General features: G+C 41.1%; 1 protein-coding gene across 7 annotated transcripts in view; it reads left to right on the top strand.

Annotated features, from left to right (window-relative positions):
- The window catches only part of KIF6 (kinesin family member 6), a 454,503-nt gene that overhangs the window by 397,757 nt on the left and 33,434 nt on the right, over positions 1-23,312 (top strand). For 5 of the 7 annotated variants that reach the window (XM_077161707.1, XM_077161705.1, XM_077161703.1 and 2 more), the window contains one exon: positions 16,941-16,991. The exons of 1 other annotated variant lie outside the window; for it this stretch is intronic. In XM_077161707.1, the coding sequence (XP_077017822.1) occupies positions 16,941-16,991 (51 nt within the window). Of the gene's footprint in view, positions 1-16,940; positions 16,992-22,324; positions 22,399-23,312 lie in introns of all 7 variants that reach the window. One more of the 7 variants, XM_077161706.1, reaches the window with a different exon arrangement.

Raw genomic sequence — 23,312 nt, 5'->3', positions numbered from 1 at the left:
TTTTTCAGACATGGAAGATGGAGAACAGGAAATAAAAGCTAAAACAGATGCTGTCCAAGCCCCACCAACATCCTTTCAAATACAGTCACTCCTCACAAATTCTAGATTTGTGAATTCACCTGTGTGCTGGTTTGAAGCTGTTATATACCCTGTAAAAGGCCATATTCTCTTAATCCATCCCTTCTCTTAAGAGAAAAGAATGAATCCATCCAGTCTCTTAATCCATAATGGGCAGACCTATTATGGGTAGGAACGTTCAGTTAGATTGTTTCTATGGTGATGTGATCCCAGCCCATTCAAGGTGGGTGTTAATCCCCTTGCTGGAATCCTTTATGAGAGGATGAAAGACAGCTGAAACTGAGAGAGAGCTCAGAGAAAGAAAATGCCCCCAAGGGAAGCAAGAAGGACCCACAGAAACTGAGAAAGCCATTTTGAAATCAGAACACAGAAAAGAAGGGCCAGCAGATGTTGCTATGTGCCTTCCCATGTGATAGAGGAACCCCAGATGCCAGCAGCCTTTCCTCAGAGAAGGTATCTTCTTCTTGATGCCTTAATTTGCAAATTTTCTTGGCCTTAAACTTATAACTATACATTTGTAACCTAATAAACCCCCCTTGAAAACGCCAACCCCATTCTGGTATATTGTATTACAGCAGCATTAGCAAACTGAAACACCTACTCACTAAAATTTATGTGTAACCCCAAGGGTAATACTTGCAACACTTTCGTGGTCTTCATGGACATGCATAAAGCAGTGAAAAATTTGGGTCACTCTGCACATCCGTTCCAGCTAGGGTCAAACAAGAGAGCGCTCTGCCTCTTTTAGCTTTTATACTGCAAAAAAGTCCCCTTTTATGGTTTGCTAGTGCCATGATTTTCGTATGTTTGTGCTTTTTTGCTGTTGATTTTGCTGTTTAAAATGGCCCCCAAACATAGTGATCAAGGACTGTCCTGTGTACCTAAGTACAAGAAAGCTATGCTGTGCCTTATGGAGAAAAGATATGTGTTAGATAAGCTTCAGTCAGGCAAGAGTTATGGTGCTGTTGGATGTGAGTTCAATGTTAATGAATCAACACCTTATTTTATGAGCTCCAGTTACTTGCCCATCAATGTGACTTATGATTAAGCTTACTTAAATTTATGCTCAGAGGCTTTACTTAAATGTTACTCTAAAATGTTCTGAAGGCAATGATACTGTTTCTAGATGGGGTTAAACGGGGCTCTCTCTAAAAGGCCAAGATGGAAGAAAGAACTTCCCACAGAATCATTGTATGCAAATTTAAGGAGGAAGCAAAAGATATAATATGTCTTTAAGCTGAAACACACATAAAACAAGGTGATACATTGATCAGTTGCAAAAATGTGACCAGTGGCTCACAGGAACCTAGCTCTATATTTCCCTAGAGGCAATGACTGAGTATTCACTAATTCAGTACTTGTGGCCACTTTACAGGACATAACTACCATAAATAACAAGAATCTGCTGTACTATGTCTGTGAAAACTATCATGATTGCATCTCCTAGCACTTCTGACTCTACCTGAGAATATTCTCTGATCATCTAAGCCTGCTCCACTCAGGGGGCAGGTTAGAAGTGCTGGGGAATTAACACCCCCTCCTCCATGAGGCCTCAGCCAATGGCTGCTGGAAATTGTGTGTACATGCCCCACCTCCCTTAACCCTCAGGAGGGACTACTGTGAGATGTGTGCTCCACACTGCCTCCCATAGGTACCCAGAGGGATTGCACTCCAATTGCCCACAGTTGTAGCTGGTTTGATGTTGTTCATTCTTGGCTGCCTTTCTCCCTGACTTACTTCCCCACTCCCTGGTGTTTCCAGGGACACAGCCTAAATAAACTACCTGCACTAGGTCCTGTTTCTGGGAGAAAACACACTAAGATTGGGGATAGCCATAACTCAAATGGTGAAGGGGATACAGAGGAGACTGGGAGCTGGATTATGTAGGCTGGACCTGAGAGAAACCCAGAGATGAGACTACTGTCCCTTTGACAACTTCCTAGAAATCAGTGCCCCTATTTCTAATGTCACACTATTAGGAATTAGGGATGTTCTGTTTGCCATCCACACACTTAGTTCTTTTCTTGCTGTATGTGCAAGATCTTGGCTCATCCATCATTTGCTTATTGAATTACCATAGTTTGTGATTTCCTAAGATCCAGGTAAAAAACACCAATTCTGCTAAACGCCCCCACATCATTAAAATAACATCCTACAAAGGACTGTTGACATTAGTCTGCTGACATGTAATCCGTGGAAAACGAATTTTTGAAATTCTGTGATACAGAAAATCATTACCTCAAGTATATTGTCTCCAGCATAACTGCCTCCTAGTCCCAAGAGCAAAGTTCTCATCAGAAACTGCCTGTCACTGGTATTCATTCTTCACTGATACCCTTGACTACAATGAGAAAAAATTACAAATACTCATCACCATGGAAAAGAAGCTAGATCTGTTTCCACTGTCAGGTCAGCATCAAAATCCTTTCACAGTACCCAGAAAAGATTCATAAGCATCTCCCAACACCCCTGCTCCCCTTTCCCTGCCACACACTCACACGAGTCCTCCAAAGCAGGAACTATTTAAAGTTGGGGCCTTTTGGGATAAAGAACAATTTTCGGATTCCTCTATTAATTCCTTGGCCACTTCTCTGGCCTCCTGTAGCTGACCAAATCTAGATCAGGTGTGTTTGTTTTGGACCCCAGGAGTCCTGGGCACCCTAGCCAGCATAAAGCCTTCTGCAAAATATTAGCTTTTGATATTTTTAAGGAGAGCAAAAAAGAACAAATTTATCTGGATTTCATTTCTTCAGCAATTCATGAGTTAGGATTGGCATGAGTTAGAAATATAATCATCCAGTCTCTGAAAGAATGCCGTAGTTTTCCAGTTTGCATGGCTCTCTCGCCTCTCACTCGCCCTTATAGAAGCCAACAGTCTTGTTCCTGGAGGGGTGACAGCATTAGAGAAAACTTTTCCCAATGAGTCCCACATGTCCCTGGCTTCACTAACTTGTGACAGCCAAACAAAGCTACACTTCCTTTTTATTCCCAAGTTATTATGGCCAAAGTCCCTACTGGATTTACTGCTAGAAATCAGTCCATTTTTCTCAAAACAAGCCCCGAGGCTGTTTCTAAGAGGTTCTCCAAAGACTGCCTCTTGATTATTCTGGAAGACATGCCTCAAACCCTTTTCCTCTGGCTTCTTCATCTTGCTGGGGGCTGCTACCTACTGAGCAAAGCAGTTCTCTGAAGGTGCCGTTGCTGGTGGCCATGGCTCCAGGCTACTGCATCCAGCTAGGCCAGGCTGACCTGTACAGGACCTTGCTGAAGCTTTGGGGCTAACAGAAATACATCCTGAAAAGTAACTAAAAGTTACATCTGGAAGTGGGACTCTTAGAGGGCCTTTACTGAGTGGCTCTGAGCCTCTCTCTTGAATACCTCCACATCCCCTCAGCCAGGTACAGTACAAGCAGCATCCTCATTGGACTCTGTCCTAACTGCCTATTTACATATTCACTCTCTCCAGGGCATTGTCTAGACTTGGCCCTGACCAGAAAGTTCACAGTCCTTATTTTCCCCAACTCTGGGCTGTTCAGCCTTAAATGACGCAAGCACATCACCAGTCCAGTTGGGGCTGCACCCAGTGACCAGGTCCTTGTCAAAGCTTTCCTTGAAAACAGTGTTGCTCAATGGGATACCATTGCATGTTGAGACTGGAAGTTTTTCACTTAACAGGGTCAGGCCCAGACCACTAAATATCCGTAGTGTCCTCCCCACAGTGTTGTGACCACCATCCAGTACCTGGATGAGAACTGCTGTTCACATGCATCTGAAGACAAGATTTGGTCCACAAGTTCTCCCCACCATGGCCCACCCTACTTATTCCCAATGTGTAGAATAAGTGCTTGGACAAGAATATGCACCTACAATGTCCACGTACAAACTATGTAGGGTAATCTACATCCAGACTTAGGCAAAAAAATTCTCTAACTGCGCACATAGTTTTGCTAAAGAAACATGCAGTTCGTGTTTCTGAACACAAAACACTTAACAGCATACCTAACTCTGACCCTCAAGCACCTGTATTTGTGTTATTTTATTTTTTAGGGGTTTCCCAAGAATAATGGAAACTCTGTACCTCATTTGCACAGACTTCAAAAGGTCCATTAAAATGTTGGATAATTTCTAAAGAGCTATTTTTACCTCAAAGATAATATCCAGACTCTCCTATAGAAGGCAGAGGTTGCTTCTAATTTTTAAAATATGTAATCTTCCAAGTTCAAAGATTGTGGAGGTCTGGTCTCCTCCTGGTACCTTTTACAGCTGCTGGAGCTGCAAATGACCAATGCTCCATGAGCTAAAAGGTAACCAATTTCCACTGAAATCAGGATTATAAGCAGTGTCTCTGTCCTAGGATGTACACTGCCATGTCTTTTTATTTATATAGCTTTCATCCTTCCCCAACCATGATGAACCCGAACAACCCTGTGATAGGAAAAGCCATAACTGAGGATGAAGACTTTATATGAGAAAATTAAAAAGCTTCATATGAAAAGCAAGATTGACTTTGCCAATAAATTTGTGAAAGTCCCTATAAGTATTTTTATATTCACCAAATTAAAGAATGTATAATATTTAATTCATCTTAAATTTGTCATTATGGTTTCTATGCATTTAACTTTCATTTACCATGCCTTGCACACTTTAAATTTTTCAGGATCCCTCTCTCTTGAAAATTCAACATGAAGCTTGTTAATTAATTGTATATTTGCCTATTGTGGCACTCCCTTGTCTGTGGCTGTTTTTCCTCTTTCTAAGGGTTCGCTGGCTGCCCGATGTTATCACTTGAAGTTGTTGACTCCCTACAGATGTAGCACTAAAACCTGTGCCATGGGTCCCTCTTACACATGTTCCAGTCTCCCAGTCCCCCTCCTGTCCCCTTTGATGGATGAAGCGCCATTCTCAGGACTGTGTGTACTTCCCCCTTCAACTTCCTTTATCTTTCCCAAAGCTTCATTTCAAACACCTCCCTTCCTGGTCTGCTATCTGCTTTGCTTCCTTTTTCTAGTCCCAGCTCCTTAGGTTTCCTTATTCTCCAACTTATCCCAAAAATAACCGACATATGCCCACTAGGACCGAAATATGCATGCAGAAGTAGAGCCATGTATACAGGAATTTCATGTAAGCAGAACTCAGATCGGAGAGAGCAGACTTTGTTCTTCCTGAAATAAGTCATTCTTGAAAGCATCCTCCACAAAATGGAGGGCAAATCCTTCTCTGCTTCCCTCCTTCCTTTGTCCTCTTTGATAATATTTTGTCACAAATGAAACAAAAAGAGAAAGCACTCCAGAGCTATTTTCTGGAAGAAAAAAATGGTTGAGAGTGGGAATCATTCTAGACTCCGAAAACAGGACTATTACCACCAACATTTCAAGCAAGCTTATTAAGTAACCAGGGACCAGGAAGCAGGTAGGGAATAGGGAGTTAAAACATCTAGAGTTTCTGTTTGGGGTGATCAAAGAGTTCTGGCAATGCATATTGATGATGGTAGCAAAACATTGTGAACATAATTAACAGCACTAGATTATATATTTTAATGTAGTTAAAAGGGGAAACTTTAGGTTGTATAATTAGAATAATTTTTTAAAAATGCATGGAACTGTACAACACAAACAGTGAACCCTAAGTTACACCAAAGAATATATTTAATAGTACAACATAAAAAAATGTGCTCTCCTCAATTTTAACAAATGTACCACACCAACCAAGGTATTAAAAATAGGGTGGTACATGGGAACCCTGTATTTTATGCATGATTTTTCTGTAAACCCACAACTTTTCTATTTAAAAAAAGCTCATGAGGGGAACATTGCAAAGAGTGTAATTTGCTTAGCTATGTACTTTTCAGGATAACTCAAATTCATCATGATATACATTTATGTTGGGTAAGGGGGTGTCTAGAGAAAAGACCATTTACTTCCAATTAATGAAATCACTCATATTTGGCTATAAAGCAACATGAATCATTTCTATCTGTTTGGTCTTTTACTTGTAAATTCGTTGATGTGTTTCTCCTAATCTCCAGCCTCCCCATATAGAGGTCAATTCCCATATCACGAAGAACCAATTGTGTGTAAAGTAATTATTTTACAGGCAAGCTTGCCGTTTGGCCAGCAGTGAGGCTTAATTGGGTCTTATTTCTTTCCAGGGACTCTTTTTTTAAGAATTAGCTGATTCAAAATTAAGTAACTAGAATGAGGTTTTATCTTGGAGTGAGAGAGTTTATTATTTGTATCAAAGAGCAATGTAAAACTCTGTTTTCATGTTTTAATCCAAGTTTTTAAAACTATACCCATTTCAAGATCAAATATCTTCAGGGATTTTTTTATACTCTAAATGAACCCTCCACCTCCAGGGTCAGTGAGGGTCCCTGACAAAATAGCCTCCAGAGTGAGATGGGACCATTAAGAATAGGTGGGACTGTGTGATTGTGAAAACCTTGTGTCTGATGCTCCTTTTATCTACCTTGTCAACAAATGAGTAGAACATATGGAATAAAAATAAATAATAGGGGGAACAAATACTAAAATAAATTTAGCTTGAAGAATAGGTGGGACATATGTGTCCCACTCATGCTGGAGCAGAGGAGCCTTGAATGTGGCCAGGCACCTGCGGGAGTGTCCCCTGTGCTACGTTTGGGGCTGCACAGATGGAAGTCAGAGACCATGGTGCACAGATGGCATCCCTGGCAACCAGAGCCATGTCTTCAAAAGGAAATTTGGGGATCTATGGCTACTCCTCCAGGGCAGTTCTTAGAAGCTGGTTATATCCCTCCCTTGCTGAGATAACAACTTCTGAGCATCTAAAGTAACATCTTTTGAATAGGTTCCAACATAACCAAGAGCCTTCTGCTCCCTGAGATATTTAGTATTTAAGAATTCATCCTGGTTGGTGAGTTGAAAATGTTCCTTAAGCTTACCTACTTTCATCTACACATATATTTGAGCTTTTAACCATGGACTTAGTTATTTAATTCTCTGAATATGTTTATAGAATATTATCATATACTGGAGTAATGATATTGATAAGCTCCTTAGCTTAATTAAGCATATGCAATAGCTAAATGCTTAAGCTTCAGATAAAATTTACTAATCTTGTGTGATTATTATGATTAGTTTGGTAGTCAGAATGAATATGCCATTGGAAAAGAAATCAGGTCTCCCAGACATGGTATAATTTGGTCATTTTTTATAAATGAGAGCATTTCCAAAAATGTGATCATTGTATACTGTGCTAATGATAAGAATGAAGCTGTCTTAAGAGCCCAGACTACTGTCTGCTGTTTTCATCCTGAGTTGAAATGCTCATCAATTATCGGGTACATCCTCTTCTAGAAGATAGGGCCAAGATGATGGGGGGAGCATTTGTGAAAATTTCCAGTGGGGAAAATCCAAGCCAGTTACAATGATGTTTTCTTGGCATTATTAATGGGTATCTTTTAGAATGAGTTGTTTTCTCTCTCCTCTGATTTAATAGTGTTAGCAAATACAATGTTTAGCATACTAAATAGAAGAAGAATCTTGAATTCTAGAGAATTTGAAATGTCATTTTGGAATGAGAAGGTTGAAAAACATTTGCCTGGCCTTTAGGCCATCCTTGTCTCCTGCTCTGTGCTCCATATCTGGGCCTTTCTCCTGTAGGAACCCCAGGAAGGACCTGTCTCCCTGATCCCAAGATGGGTACAGCCTTCCCAGAGGCCTCCCTTGCTCCCATGCCAAAGGAAATCCCTCAGGTTGGCTGCTGCTTCCTGGCTTCCCTCTGAATCTGTCCTCTACCATCAGTCCTTCTTAACCAGGCTACTGGGCAATAACAGAGTTCTGAGAATTAATCTGATGCTTAACCCTCCTCATCTCCCTTTCCCTGTCCCAAAGACCCAGGCTATGAGTGCTCTCTGCACACTTACCAGATGACATCATATATGGGGCAGGAACCCGAGCACAATTTTCAGCATGCCCACAGTAACGTCACATCTCCTTCTCGAGGAAACATACTTCAGTGATTTTTTTTTTATTTTAATTCCTCTTTATATAAAGTGTACAAATATACTATTACATAAATCATAAATCATATTTAAGTGTCTTCTCTTTTCTGTTGCTGCTTTTCTGTCTTGCTTGGCTCTCACCTCTCTCACAATTCATCCTTCAGCCCACTCCCAGCCTCAAGTAAACCGTCTAAACAGCTTTGTAGCTATCCTCCCACATTACCTCCATGCTCATAGGATTATATATATGCACACACGTAGTTACACACACACACACACTCATGGGCTTCTGTAATTGTGTGTTGCAGTCAGAGAAGGGAGACACCAGAGGTATTAACCCACTCCAATACCAAGTCGGGGTCACAAACAGAAGCACAATTCATACAACTCTGGAAGGAAATACGTTTTACTCACATAGAGAAGAGACAGCAAAACCAGCTTCACTGGTGGGCCTGGGGCCCGGTAGGCAGCAGGTCTCAATCCGTGGCCAATACAGGGAGATGTTCTATGTGCAGCACCCCTCTCCTGTGTGTGTGTGTGTGTGTTGTGTGTGTTGTGTCTTTTGCAGTGAAGGAACCCCATCCCTCCTCGCCAGTGACAGATAGACCACCAGGGTCAAAGCTCAACGCTGCCCAACATGCTGACCGCACTCAAACTGTGTCCAGTGAATAAATTACAAATGCTCAGGACGGTAGGGGAAGGAATGTACCAACAGTCCCCTTATCTATTATGGGATTATGTTTTATTTTGCCATGGCGACATACTGTCATGAGCACAAAATATATTTCTGCGGTCCAGGAAAAGACAGCAGGCTATGCTAGGCCTGTCCCCTTTCACAGATTATTTGACCAAACACAGGATTTTTCTTGGCTTCCTCTTTTCTCCCTCTCTGCCTTCTGTAGAATTGCTTGAAATGCCTTTTGTCTGCTCCTCTACTGATCCTGCTGCTTATAGTATGTACTGTATTCTTTTAGCATTAAAAAGTAATTATACTAATGTCTGCAGTTATTCCAAATGTATTCTCTTCCCAACCACTTCCAGGGAAAGAGCTTACTGTAATGACCCATAAACACACACACACACACACACACACACACACACACACTTAACATCCATCTTGTTATGGTCACTTAGAGTTTTAATTTTATCTTTTTTTAACACACTTGCACATACCACACATATTTTTAAACAGTTTTATTCATACTCATACACATTTTTTATGGTCAGTAGTTAAATATTTTTACCAAAATATTTTATTCATTTTTATGCTAACCATTGTTTGTTTTACCCTATACCTTTCTCTGTGTTTTTATACTTGCTGATGATCATAATTGCTTGCACTTACCTAGTTCTTATTATATGCCAGTCACTCTTCTAACATTGTTTGTTTTACCCTATACCTTTCTCTGTGTTTTTATACTTGCTGATGATCATAATTGCTTGCACTTACCTAGTTCTTATTATATGCCAGTCACTCTTCTAAGTATATTACATATATGACTTAATTTAATCCTTACAATAGACACTATCATTTTCCCCATTTTACAAATGAGAAGACTGAGACACATTGACATTCAGTAATTTGCCCAAGGCTGCACAGTAAGTGGCCCAGCTGAGATGCAAGCATAGCAGTCTGACTCCAGAGCCTATGCATTTAACCTCCCTCCTTGCCTGTCTCTCAGTTGAGTTATTTTAGACAGTGAGGATCTGTGGGTGGTAAACACTCTAAGCCCTCTTCTGATGAAAAATGTCTTTACTGTTCCCTCACCTCTAAATGTTAGTTTAACTATGTATAAAATTCAAGTTGACAATTATGTCCCTCCATTGTCTCCTGGCACCAATTGTTGACAATGGTGAGTGGGCTGTCCTTTAAGTGTTAACCTTGGAAGTCCCCCTGGAAACTGTTCATAGTGGCTCTTTCTCTTTGAAGTTCTTCAGTTTCACTGTGATATGCCTAGGGGTGGATTTATTTTAATTTATAATGCTCAATACTCAGAATGTACTTTGAACTCAAGAGCTTATGTCTTTCTTCCATTCTGGAGACTCTCAGCTACTGTCTCTTCAAATATTGCTTATTACCATTGCCTCCATTCCTTTCTTCTGGAGCTCTTTATAGACAAATGTTGATGTCTCTCAGTCTCTTCTCTGTGGCTTTTGAACTATTGTGTCCCATTTTTATCTTTTACTTTGTGCTATATTTGGGTTGAGTTTTCCATGCTGTCTTCCAATTCACTAATTCACCTTTCAAATGTGTCCAGTCTAGAATTTGTTCCCTTTATTACTTTTTTGTTTTAATAACTCTAGTTTTCATTTTCAAGATTTCTTTCATACCCACCTATTCTTATTTCACTTACACTTATTTGTTTCATAATTTCTTATTATTTTTAAATGAAACATATGTTTCCATAATTTCCTTGAGTATCCTCAACATACTTATTTTAAAGTCTTTGCCTAGACTGGTGCAGCTATTATGGAGAGAAGCCTTCAAATTAAGCTTGCAGATCTGCTGAAACCTTCCAGGGGTATCTCCTCACAGGTTTATAAGGAAACATGTCCAAGGATGATAATCACAGCACTGTTTGTATTAGTGAGAGTAGGAGGCATCCAGTTGTGCAACCTTATGAAATGGAAGTAAAATGTTGGGGTGCAGACTAGGTGCACATAGAGCAAAATGGGTAGGTGTCAAAAATATAGTACTGATAAGTAACTAAGAAAAGAATAAGATCTGTAGTACCCTATTATTTACATAACTTAAATATGGCACACAAAATTTTAATACAAATTATATAAGGACACATACAAATAAAAGGATATATATCCAACTCATTGGAATAGTTGCCTATTAGAGGAAGAGAGGAATCAGAATGGAGCGTGAGGCATGAGGCTAGGAGATTTGTACATGCACACACATACATACATGTATACACACATATGTACAAACGTATATGCCACACATACATACACAAACTGATAAGGATAGAATAAGGCCAACTCACCCCTCTGCACCTCTGAATCAATGGATATCATTATCTGCCTTTCCATAAAATTACTTCCATCTGAAATGAATTCATGTTCCTACTGTTGGTTTTGTTAATTATCATTTTAGCATAATATTCTTCGTAGATTTTGATACTTTGGTGAATAGGCCTATTGTTAATGAAATATATATATTTTTTTCTCTCTCTCCCATTGTGCTCATCCCTTTGTCTGACAGACCCTCCAGGCCATCAGTCTGGAACCAGATCTAATAAAGACACTTTGAAGTGACTGTCCTTGGTAGTACTTGGGATATAGCAGATCTTTTCATACCTTCAGTTGGCAGCCTGGCTGGATTTACAAATAACCTTACAAACAGCTTTAAGGGTCTAAACTTTTGTTAATCATTGATCCTCTGTGATAGTACAAAGACTGGCTTCCCCATCACAGTTCAAATTGACTCTGGAATTCAGAACCACTAAAACCCGACCATCACTTTCAAAGTGTCCCCTCAGGCAGGCAACATTTGCTGTATATTCTCCCCATACCTCAATTTCACTATGGACTTTGAATTTCATTTTCCTAGATACTATAGTAGTCTAGTTGAATAGAAAAATAGATTTTACCTGGGCCCAGAACCCTTATTATTTACATAGGACCCCAGACTCCATGTAAGTATGATTCAGTCTCTCCTCCCCAGTCCTCCATTCAAGTGCGCCCTTCCACCACCTGCCCCAAACCAATGTAGACCTGGCCCTCTCTGCACATTGGCCCCAGTAGTTCTTTTTGACTAGAATGACCTTCCCAATCTCATTTGCTCCCTTCTGAATCTACTCAAGCCTCACCTCTGGCAATGATGCCTTCCCTAATGCCACTAGCCCACCTTTCCCTCCTCTAAATTTATCTCTACAATTTATTCTACATCAAGCCACTTGGCCTTCAGGTTCTTTCCTCTTATGGATGTACTGTCTATCCTTGCAATGTGTCTGAAAGGGCCTTAATACCTAAAATTAGCGTGGTACCACAGATATGCTAGTACATTATCCCTTGGGCCTCCCAAGAATCTTGAGATACTGTGACGCGGATGTTATTCCCATTTTTCAAATAATGAGCCACTCAAGCAGGAAGTCACAGAGTTCTGATTCGATCTCAGCTCCATCTACATCCAAATTCAATAATTTTTTTTCTAGTATAACCAAAGTGGCAAAGAGGTTTGCTCCCCAAGTCAAGTCCAGCTCCAAATGATTGGTTATGACTGCCCAAAGTGTTGGATTGAAAAGCCAAGCCCAGACTCAGCAGGAAAACAAGCCATTCATGATGGATGAGCAAAGTCAGCCATGGGTCACCATTTAAAAGGAAAAGCATGTGAGTCACATTTTGCTGACCCCTTATATCATGCTAATTCCTTGGGGCTAAAATAGAGTTTTCTACTAGTTTGTATATCCTACAGCACTTAGAACATAGTGCTTAACACAGAATAGATATAAAATAAATATTTATTGCTTGATAGTAACCTAAACAAACATCCCCATTAAAGCACAGCAGCACGGAAATCACACATAGAGTCTGCAGACAGCCATAACTGGGGAGGAGTCACAAGTGAATAGCTTTTTTCTGGACCAACTGAGAAGGTTTCACTTGGTGAACAATTTCAAACATATATACAAAATAAATTTTGAAACTTAAGGAAAAATTTTTATCCAACAGTTTGAATATCAATATAAAATTAGGTGTTACTACTTCCTGATGAGAATACTTTTCATATAAACTACTTGGTAGCAGAGAAACCATATAGCTACACAGTGTGCCACTTCCACTTACATATACTTCTCCCCACACCCCCATTTGCTCACGCTTCACCACCCTCAGCCCCATCATGTACCCTGCACATGGTTGTTTTCAAGGTCATGCATCTTCCCACAGGTCTTTGCAGGTCATTGTACCACTTCTACCCCCAGCTGCCTCCCCCACCCCAACAATTAATGAATCAGAAAGGGAGAGGTGTTTCTGGCATATACTGTTGTAAATTACTGTAGGGGGTGGGTAGGCGGGAATTACTAACGACCAACATTCCTTTACAAGCAGAGCTTCCCTTTACTCCCCTGCTCTCTTGCTTTTCATCCCTGATTTGGGATCCCTGCTTCCCTCCCAGGTTGTCTCCTGCAACAGGTTGGGAGTTCTCTATTTCCATTTCAACTCTTTTCCATACCTCTGGACAGGGATGTATCCAGAAACCCAGGCCAAAACCAGCAAATTTATCACTGCACAAGTGACAGCAAGCTGCATGCTGAGTGAATTCTGCAATCCCCCTCAACTCCTTCTTTGCCAAAACCTGTGGAACTGCAAGATCCAGCAGATTACAGAGACTATTATCTTCACATGAAGAATGGCTCTGTTGGAAAATGCAATTAGGTATCAGCCATAAGGCTATTTTTAGAAGCACATTTGGTAATATGTCAAAAAAAAGTGCCATATAGTGGAAGATGTTAGCCAGTCACCAAAATCGAGCATCACTAAATACATTTTTAAACTACTTTACTAAGATGTAACATTATAAAGACCTTCCTTTACCAAGATATAACATTATAAAGGCCCACCTTTTGTCCCCTAGGGATGTCTCTTTGTTCTGAAACAAAGAATGCAACATGTTTATGTCTGTGGGGTTTATAGAACTTTCAGTCCTGGCAGCAAAATCTCCCCTCTTTATTTACATGAGCAGCTCTTCCCAAGCCATGTCATTCCAAAAGGCTTCCCTAGAGGTTGGGAAAGGATCCCTGGTCATTCCAATGGAAGCAGGGGAAGTCATGATGGACTAGGTTGAGTACCTTCAGTGGACAGGTCATGTGGTCTTAGTTAGGGAGGCTGTCTGTTGGGGAGGCTCTTTGTCAGAGGCATGGGCAGTGAGTCCCATTGCTGGTTATGCTCTTTTTGGGGGAGACTTGTTGCCAGGGAGGCAATTTTCCAGGAGGAATCAGCCTTGAGTGTTTCCTAAAGGAGGAAGTCACCTTAGAGTCTCATTAGGAAGTTGGTGCCCAGGCATGGAAAATGCTCATGGTGTAAGGCACCTATCTCAGGTACCCAGGAACAGGCAGGATACCAAGGCATCATTGCTTCTCCATACTGTGAAGATGAGAAAGCACTTAATGACATAGTCTAAACTGAGAGATATTTCTAAGTGATGTGTTGTAATTCTCACAGCATTATCTCCTTTCGTGAAGAACCTAAGTACTATGTTTTTTTAAATCAATTCAACAATTGTTCTAGTTTGCTAGACTCCAGAATGCAACATACCAGAGATGGATTGGCTTTTAATAAAAGGGGATTTATTTCATTAAAAACGTATAGTTCTTCAGAGGAAAGGCAGCCAACTTTCAACTGAGGTTCTTTTTTATGCGCGAAGGCACAGGTTATCTCTACCATCATTCTCTCCAGACCTCTGGTTTCCAACAACTTTCCCCGGGGTGATTCCTTTCTGCATCTCCAAAGGCCTAAACTGAGTTGTGAGTGCTGAGATGAGGTATGCTGAGCTGTTTTGGCTGTGCTACATTGAGCTCTCTCATTTAAGCACCAGCCAATTAAACAGGCACGCCTCCTAACCGACTGCAGATGTAATCAGCAACAGATGAGGTTCACATGCCATTGGCTCATGTCCACAGCAATAGAACTTGGCAACCTAGCCAAGTTGACACCTGAATCTAACTACCACAACAGTGTTTGATGCACATTGGAGTTTCAGTCCTGTACCACCCTCAGACACCCAACTTCCTTAATCCACAGTTTGGGAACCTCTGATACAGACAACAAAGGACATATCACTCAGGGTGGGGAAAAGATCCTACCTATGGCCTTGACTGGCCCAGATTTCTAATTATTTTCCTGATTGTTGCAGAATTATCTGCAGTTAACACCTGCAGATTATTATTATTATTATTATTATTATTATTATTATTATTATTATTATTATTAATAACTACAAAGCTTCAGTTACAGCTTTCATCTTTGGGCCAGGTTTCCACTTCCCCAACAACCTCCTCCCCAATACATGACCTAAATCCTCAACTACCCCCACTTGGAATTAGGGTGAAATTCATTGTTTGTGCTCAATTCTTAACTTCCTCTCTATGTCTAGTCCACCACATTAAGGACACAGAGAAGGCAAAGTACAGACTTGCTTGATGCCCACAGGCTCTCCCCCAGGATGATGACATATCTGAAAACAGTGGCCTCTGAGGAGGAGCTGAAGGAATTGATCATGTCTAACCTAGAAAAGACAAGTTTAAGAGGAGGAATTGAATCATCCTTAGAAGTGAGAAGTCCTCTCACTGCCAAACAAGAGAATATCACTTTTCTGTGCTCTTCCAAAGAACAAATTAAGCCAAATAATTAAAAGTTACAGGGAGGCAGATTTCACTTCCACCCTATAAAAAACTTAATCATGGGAAAAGTCTAGATACATACAAATCTGAACTGAAATGACTTGTTTCATTCTATAAAAGGGATTCCTTAATTGGATGGGAAAGGATGAGCTCTGCCTTCCAATCATAACATTCTACTGGTGCCCTAGAACTTTCAGTGAATGATAAGTTCTCCTGTGACTGCTCCATTGACTACTCATCTTTTGCACACTCAGATCAGCCCTAGACTTCAAGGCATGGAATCTACTCCATGTGAGGAAGGAAATATACAAGGGAATGATGAAATTCCCAGGATTTCTCTAAATCCTCAGTGGTATGATCACACCCCTCAAGCGGACATGAGATACAGATGGCAGTGACATTTTAACAAGTATGCAGAGCCTTCGGACATAAACAAATCTCAGGGCTGTTGTTCTGCCCATCCCTCAAGCACGGTATCATGAAATTTTAAAGAGAGAGAAAGCTTGGAAGTCATTTTCTCCTGATGCCTACCCAAGGCAGGAAATCTCTCTGACAACCCAACAGATGGTCACCCAGCTTCTGCCTATTCACTTTAAGGAAGGGGCCCACTTCTTTGCCAGGAGATTTAGTCCACTTTGAGACAACTTAATCTGTTTTGAGACAGTCCTCATTGTGAGCTGTTTCTTCCTCATATTGGGTCCCTAATATGCCTTCATTTGATTTGACTTCTTCCCTCTAAGGTAGAACAAAAATAAGTCTTTTCTTTCGTTCATATGTCAATGTTCAGATATTTAAAGACAGTTGTTATAGCCACACCTTCCCTCCTAATCTTTTCTTCTCCATCTTAACATTTCAGGTCACCTAAAATATTTTTCATATGGCATGGATTCAGACCCTTCAGCATCCCACTCACCATCTTCCGAATATTTTCTATTCTGCTAATATTCTTTGTGAAGAGTAGCTCGCAGAAGCAAATACCGTCTTTGGACTGACCCCTGCAGAGTACAGTAGAGTACAATACAGCTATCACCTCGTTGATCTACATGCTTATATCTTTATTAATGCAACGTAGAATTCTATGATCTTTATATCAGATAATCAATTTAAGGGTTCATGTTAAGGTTATCATCAACTAAAACAGCATCTTTTTTAATTTGACATGGTTTCATATAACTTAAAGAAAGATGTGGATTTAAAACTGACCCTGCAAAAGTTAGAAAAATATCAAATCCTGCTCCCTCTTCATTAATAACAGAACTACTTCAGAAAAGCTGGCCCTCGTAAAGTTTATGAGTGAAAGACCAAGAAAATCAAACCAAAAGATGACTGAGTCCAAAGATTTATGTGCCAGGACCCATACCTTTGCAATCTCTTCTTCCACCACAATATAGGCTGTGGAAGGGCTCTTCTTGGCAGATATGCTCCCTCTAACTCTACAGTTTATTAAGCTTGCCACATACTTCTGAGGCTGAGGTCTCACTCCAGCCCATTGGAAACTCACTGGTGGTTTTCCTTTTTGTCTTTAACAGGTCTCCTGAAAGAAGATATCGCCCAGCGGCATATGCAGCAAGTAGCTATAGGTGGGTAAAAAGTGTAGTCTGTAGGGAGTAGCAGAAGGTAATACAAGTTGATGGTCTTGGAAATCCAAGCCCAGTGAAAAGATAATCCATTTAAAATCCTCAAAAAGGTTAAGGAAGGCAAGGTTTGTTATTGGTGCAGCCTTCTTCGGATGCCCCAGCTCTATGGGACCCATTTCCGCTACCCTGTCTACCTGCTCCTGATCTTCTCCTCCCTACATCCCAACCCTGAATTCACCTCTCTATGTCCCAGTTCCTCAGGGCTCTACTATGAGCTTTCTAGAGCAACTCCTAACTGATCATGAAAGCAACAGTTACCACAGCGGCTCTTGTTCACTGATTGATCTCTGCAATGCTTAGGGTCACAGTCTCCTTTAAGCCTCAGAACAGCCTATACAGTGTGTACATTTATCATATGAAGGCGCTCCTGTGATTTTCCCAAGGTCATATGGCGAGTGAGTGTTGAAACTAGGATCTGAGTGCAAACTTGGTGCTTTTAGCTCTATGCTATTTACTGCTCACAATAAACAATGATCGATCCACTTCAATACCTTTGTGAGGGAAACACTAACCCAGCGCGGTCACACTCTCAGAACCTTTGGCAGTGAACATCTGCAGAAAATGACCCAAGGAAATCACCTGGGAGGAGAGTGTAGCTCCCTGGAAGTCTGGAGCACTTCATTTCTTCTCCCATTACATTCCCAACAAAGGAGTTTGCTTAGAGAAAGCCTGGCCTCTGGAGTGACCTATAATTGGAGAAAGCCAGCACCCAGGGTCAAGGGTGGGAAATGAAAGAGATTCCCTAATGTCCCTAGGATAACCTATTTGACCCTAGTAACTTGGATTATTGGGAAAGCTGGTTGTTTGGTTTCAGTAATAATCATATGGAAATAACTCCTGATGACATCAGAAATGTACAGCAAGGAAGCCTGAGATATACTGTCTGGAATCCAACCTTCCCACCACTGACCCCAGGACCAAGGTATGAGGTAACCCCACCAGGCCTGTCCTCCCATTGCTACAGACTTGGGTACCTACTCAGAGCTAAGACTCTGCCGAGTGCCTTCTCCAACAAAGAGACAGGACTCCCCTGAACACTACCTTTCAAGGCTGGGTGTGGGAAGGGCAGAGTCACCACTGTTGGGAAGCTGTGCCAAGGCAACACCCCTCCACTCCCCACCCTGAGCAGCTTACTGGATGTGGAGTCACCCTCATGGTCTGAAACATCTGGCCTCTACTCCAGCCTTCAGGATGCTGGTTGAATAGAAACAATGACGTAAAAAGACCACTCAGAAGACTCCAGGGGAAATTTACATTGGAGGCTGGAAAACTATTTCCATGCACTTTCAAGACAAGAGGTGCCCTGACCTCTCTGCCACAGGTCCCCCAAGGGTTGGCCCATCCAGCTAGGGCAGACACTTTCTCATGGGGTTATTACAAAGCTGCTGCATGTTTTCAGTCACAAGCTTTGGGCCAAACAAACATTTTATAGATGCCATCACTTGATGAACATACCACTCTGAAGCAGGAACTCTCCTGTGTCCAGTATTCAGTAAACTGAACCTCCCTAATTCTTCTGCTCATCTCGCTGGGAGCTTTCTCCTGAATTATAGCAGGTGTCATGTTTGGGAGAACCTAGCTTTGCCTGAAGTAATCCAGCAAATGTCAAACAGAAACACTTGGGTTGGAAGCCTAATGAAGTGCCTTTGAAACATCTATTTGTTTTAAAAGCATACTATCCCCATTAGAAAATAACTGTTAACATCTCCCAGCTGCCATTTTGAGGTTAAATGCCATGTTACCATCCAAACTCCTTGGGAGGTTGTCTGACAGATCCGGAACCACCAGGTAACCACATTTGAGATGGAAATTCTTGTGGAGAGAACCTCTCAGTGGAACAGATTGTTTATAGGCTGTTTACTCTTAGCCCCCACCCTTCGGGCTAGCATTTGAGCAAAGGCTAGGACATAGCACTCCTGTAAGACTAAATGCAACTCACTCCTGGTCTCCTGATGTTTTAGAATTCTGGCTTTAATGTAGGAATAAAGCAGTGACTGTATATACCATTGCCCCCACTCTTCCATTTTTTGTTATTTTGTTTGTTTTGTGTTCCCTTCTCCCTTTTTATTTGGTTTTATCTACTTCTCTTCACTTTCTTCTACTCTACACTTTAAGTATGCCCTTTGTTATTGTTTCTTTCTCTTGCATACATGTTCCTTAGTTTCTATGAGAGTGCAAGTGGTTTTTTTGTAATTTTGGAGGGAGAGGGAGGCAGAATGAGAAATCTGAGCAGGAGAGGTTTTCTCATATATTTTGCACATGATATGTTTCTGTGTATACATGAGTAGAAGTATACCTGGGAAATTTGCATAAAGGATCAAAGAAAATTTGTATCCCGAAGGATCAAAACTTTAATGGTAACGTGAGAGAGATCAGTTCAGAAAGATTGTAGGTTGATGATGGGAAGCCATGCCCAATGGTGTGCTGGGGCCAGGTCATTCCAGATCACAAAAGCTTATTAATAAAGGCTCATGAATTTTGGATACCAGTTGTTAAACATAGCCATTATTAAAAATTAAATTCTATCAACTTTTGTTAAATAAATTATATGAGGAGCAAAGTAAAAATACCCAAACTCGTCACTTAAATATGATTGTTATATTTAATCATATAAATATATGATTATTAATTTTCACATATTTATATGATTAAATATAAATTTAATCATATATACTTAATATATAATATATACACTTAATAATTAATTTTTTGTATTTCCCTATTATTTGTGCATTGCACCTGCATGATGGAAATACTATCTAATAGAATGCTCCTATACATCTTTTCCCAACTCCACAGTAAGTGAAAGCAGTCATTGTGGAGAATTTACACCACAGAAATTGACAGAGCCTGAAAATCGGGCCTTTTTTTCCTCAGGGAGCTGGTTGTTAAATACTTACTGGCACACTACTGGAATACAGACAGGTTGCCATGTAAAGGTAAGCTTTGTGCATGTGTTCTTAGGAGGATTTCCACTGCCCTTCCTGGACCAAAATTCAGATTATAACACTCTTCATTACTGAGAATCTACACTTATACTGAGTGTCCACAGTACATCAGGAAACACAAACTTCCACCACACCCCGGTCCACTTGAAAGTCAGTGGGCGGGGAAACCACCAAAGTCAGAAGTGAGGGTGGAGAAGCACTCACCTAGTGAGCCCTGGATGTGGTGGCCAGAGCGGGGCTGGGGGTGCTGGGGGCTTCTTTAAGAGCCATGAGCAAAAAGTTTTAACGACATCATCAACAAATTTAAGAAAGCTACAGGTGGACTTAGAACAGGGTCTGCTCCTACACAGTGTTTCAGGAAACCATGAAATGATGTTGTTTTTCATTTAAACAACATTTGGAATGGATACTAATTTAACTAGATTTAGCTAGCTGGGTGGAGAATGCTTTGCTGAATTCAGTTGTGTGTTTTACAACTTTTTTGTGCCAACTGCACTAAATGGTAGAGCATTTACTAATTTATTGCTAATAAGGTAGTGGAAACTAATCAACAAACATTTCTGGAGCACTTTACCACATGCCAGGCTTAAGTTGAAGCTCTTTTTCTGTATTTTTTTCTTTAATGCTCACAACTCATGAAGTAGATGCTACTCTTATTCCCACTTTACAGTTAAGCCCCAGAGGGATTAAGGAAACCCACAAACTATCACCCAGTTAAGGATACAAACCCAAGCAGCCTGGGCTCCCTCTGCTACATTGTACTGCGTTTGGTACTTTCCCTGACACCATAAAGCCCACAGAGGAGCATAAACCCGGTGCCTGCCCTCAAAGAGTCTCCAATCTAACCAGGAGGCGGGGACAAAGACATAAAAAGAAAAGTCCTTCTTAAATTTCAGACTTATACACATAATTTGTATTCACTGTCTTCTTTCCACTGTAGCCCCCAAATTAATTTGACCTGGCCTTCTCCATGAAGCCTTCCCTAACCCCTCCTTTGTCCCCCAGCCTCACGCATCTTTGCTAGAGTACTGATTTTGTTTTATAATTATTTATTACCATAAGTATTCTCTACCCTGAAATGTGAGCCCCTTGACAGCTTTGTCCAGTAGAACCCATCTTCATGTCTCTAGCAGCCAGCATGGGTGATAATTAGGTGTTAATCGATAACCAAATGAATGCTTCCCCAGATTACTTCCAGATTCACACATCTTGCAAAAGTACAATGAAACATTTATTTTAAAATAAGTCCCATTTAAAGGAAATAGAAGGAATAAGTCCTTTTGGATCCAACAACTGAGCAAATTACAACACACAAGCAATAAATTTGGCTCTCTCTTGACTAGCCACTCAGCAAAACGAGAAGCACCCAGAGTTACATAGTTTTCATTTTCTGACATCAGGAAGAATGGTAACTAATTTATCTGCAAAAATAGAATTTCTGGAACTGAACACAAGCCAGAATTTATCATGTGGATCCTTGTATAAAGGACACTGAGTGACACAGTGAATGATGTCTTCTACTGCAGTTTTACAAAAGATACCAAAATGTTGTTCAACCAGATGATTCTTGTACTGACCCTCTATAAAAGTGAAATGCCTGACATTAAAGCATAACTCACTTAAAGTGTTTATGTGCGTGGCCAAGATAATATGATCCAGGTACTCTGCTTTCTGCTGATTGCACAAAGTAGGAATAAAACAGGTTGAAACCAGCCCATGAATGTGGGTTATGGCCTCGCTTGCAAATATCTCTTCTGGAACAATATTTGATCAGAGATTGCATCTTGTTTAGATCACAATCAAAACTCTAGTACATGTCTATGGTTAAAATTGAAAATGGAAAAACTCATTGCACTACCAAGCAGCACGTGAAGTGTTTCTCAGAACCACAGAAAAAGTGGGGAGTTGTTGCTGGGGGAGAGAGAGAGAAATGTGAGTGTGCATGCATGTGTCTGTGTGTGTGTGTGTGCGTGATGGGGAAAATGACCCTCTCAGGGAATTGACTGAAGTAGTCAGAGGAAAAGGCTAAAATGGTAGGTTGGACTAACTCATTAAGAGCCTTGAATCTGACCTTTCATTTTACATGCCGTTGAGCCATGGAACATTTTTGAGTAAGGAATTCTTGATCAAAGAAGCCTTTTTTTGGGGGGGGGACGGGAGGGCAGGGGAACCCCAGGCACTCACTAACACAAGTTCCTCAGTATTTGCCATTTGATTGATGAGTAAAAAATCGGTGTACTACCCCAACCCCCTCCCTCACCCACCCACCCCAAATCATCTTGCACCTGAGTTGGGCTTTTCCCAAGAGTAAGAATCTCATCTTCTCAGGGTTCACACACTGCCAAGGAAGGCCCCTCAAGTTCTCCTGGACATCTCTGAGTAAACCTGCCACAGACACTGGGGTAAGTGGTCAGGCAATCATTTTGTTCTGTGGTAGATGAAGGTGGCAGGATTACTGCCCTTGAGAGACTCAGACATATGTTCCAAAACAAGCAGTCCAAATTGGGAAACAATACATTTTTCTCAGCCTGTATCCCTTAGCCCATCTGCTAGGAAAATAATTCCTACTGGGAAGTCCCATTTCCTCCACTTGTAGCATGTTTCAGACACTGTAATAGAAAATAGCAGTAATAGCAATGTTTAATAAATAAGAACACAGTATTGGCAAGTTCTAGACGAAGGCTGAGATTTCCCCCAAAACACTAGCCTCTTGGATAGTGGTCTTTCTTCCTGTCTCCCTCCCTCCATCCCCTCTTACTACCCCAAGGGCAAAGATCTCCTTGGACAGAATCAGCCCCCAAGAACCATCAACCCTGCTGCAAAGTCACTCAGGGCCTCCGGATGGTCATGGTGGCGGATACTACCTGACTCTAGGTCCCCTGCAGAAGCCTCAAAAAAGGTTGCTGCAAGTCCCAAAGCTGACTGCTCCCATTTGACTGCATTATTCTAGCTAAGAGTCATCTGAAGAGCTCTTCTCTCCTAAACAGAACTCCTGCAGTGACCTCTTGTGGCATCCCTGCTGTTCTCTAAAGAAAGCCCTGGGCTGTTGCCATTTTCCCCTATTTGGTGTAAAATTATTTAAGACTGATTCTTGAAATGCCTTTTGGAATTCGCCTGGGGACAACAAGTTTATGGGAAAGCAAAAAGACAGATTGTCACCCATTCAGTTGACTGACTTTACTGGGCATCTAGTAGGATCCAGACACTGTCTGGTACCAGGAATTCCACATATGGAGAGGGACCGCTTGATTGAGCCAGAACTGGTGGGAACCTCCTGGTATCCTCTGGCCCAGTGGTTTTCAAATTAGGCTCTGTG

Source organism: Tamandua tetradactyla, chromosome 5 (assembly GCF_023851605.1).
Source record: "Tamandua tetradactyla isolate mTamTet1 chromosome 5, mTamTet1.pri, whole genome shotgun sequence".
In the NCBI taxonomy this organism is placed as follows: Eukaryota; Metazoa; Chordata; class Mammalia; order Pilosa; family Myrmecophagidae; genus Tamandua; species Tamandua tetradactyla.
Note: the sequence above shows the minus strand (reverse complement) of the source record. Positions and strands in the feature narration are given on the sequence as shown.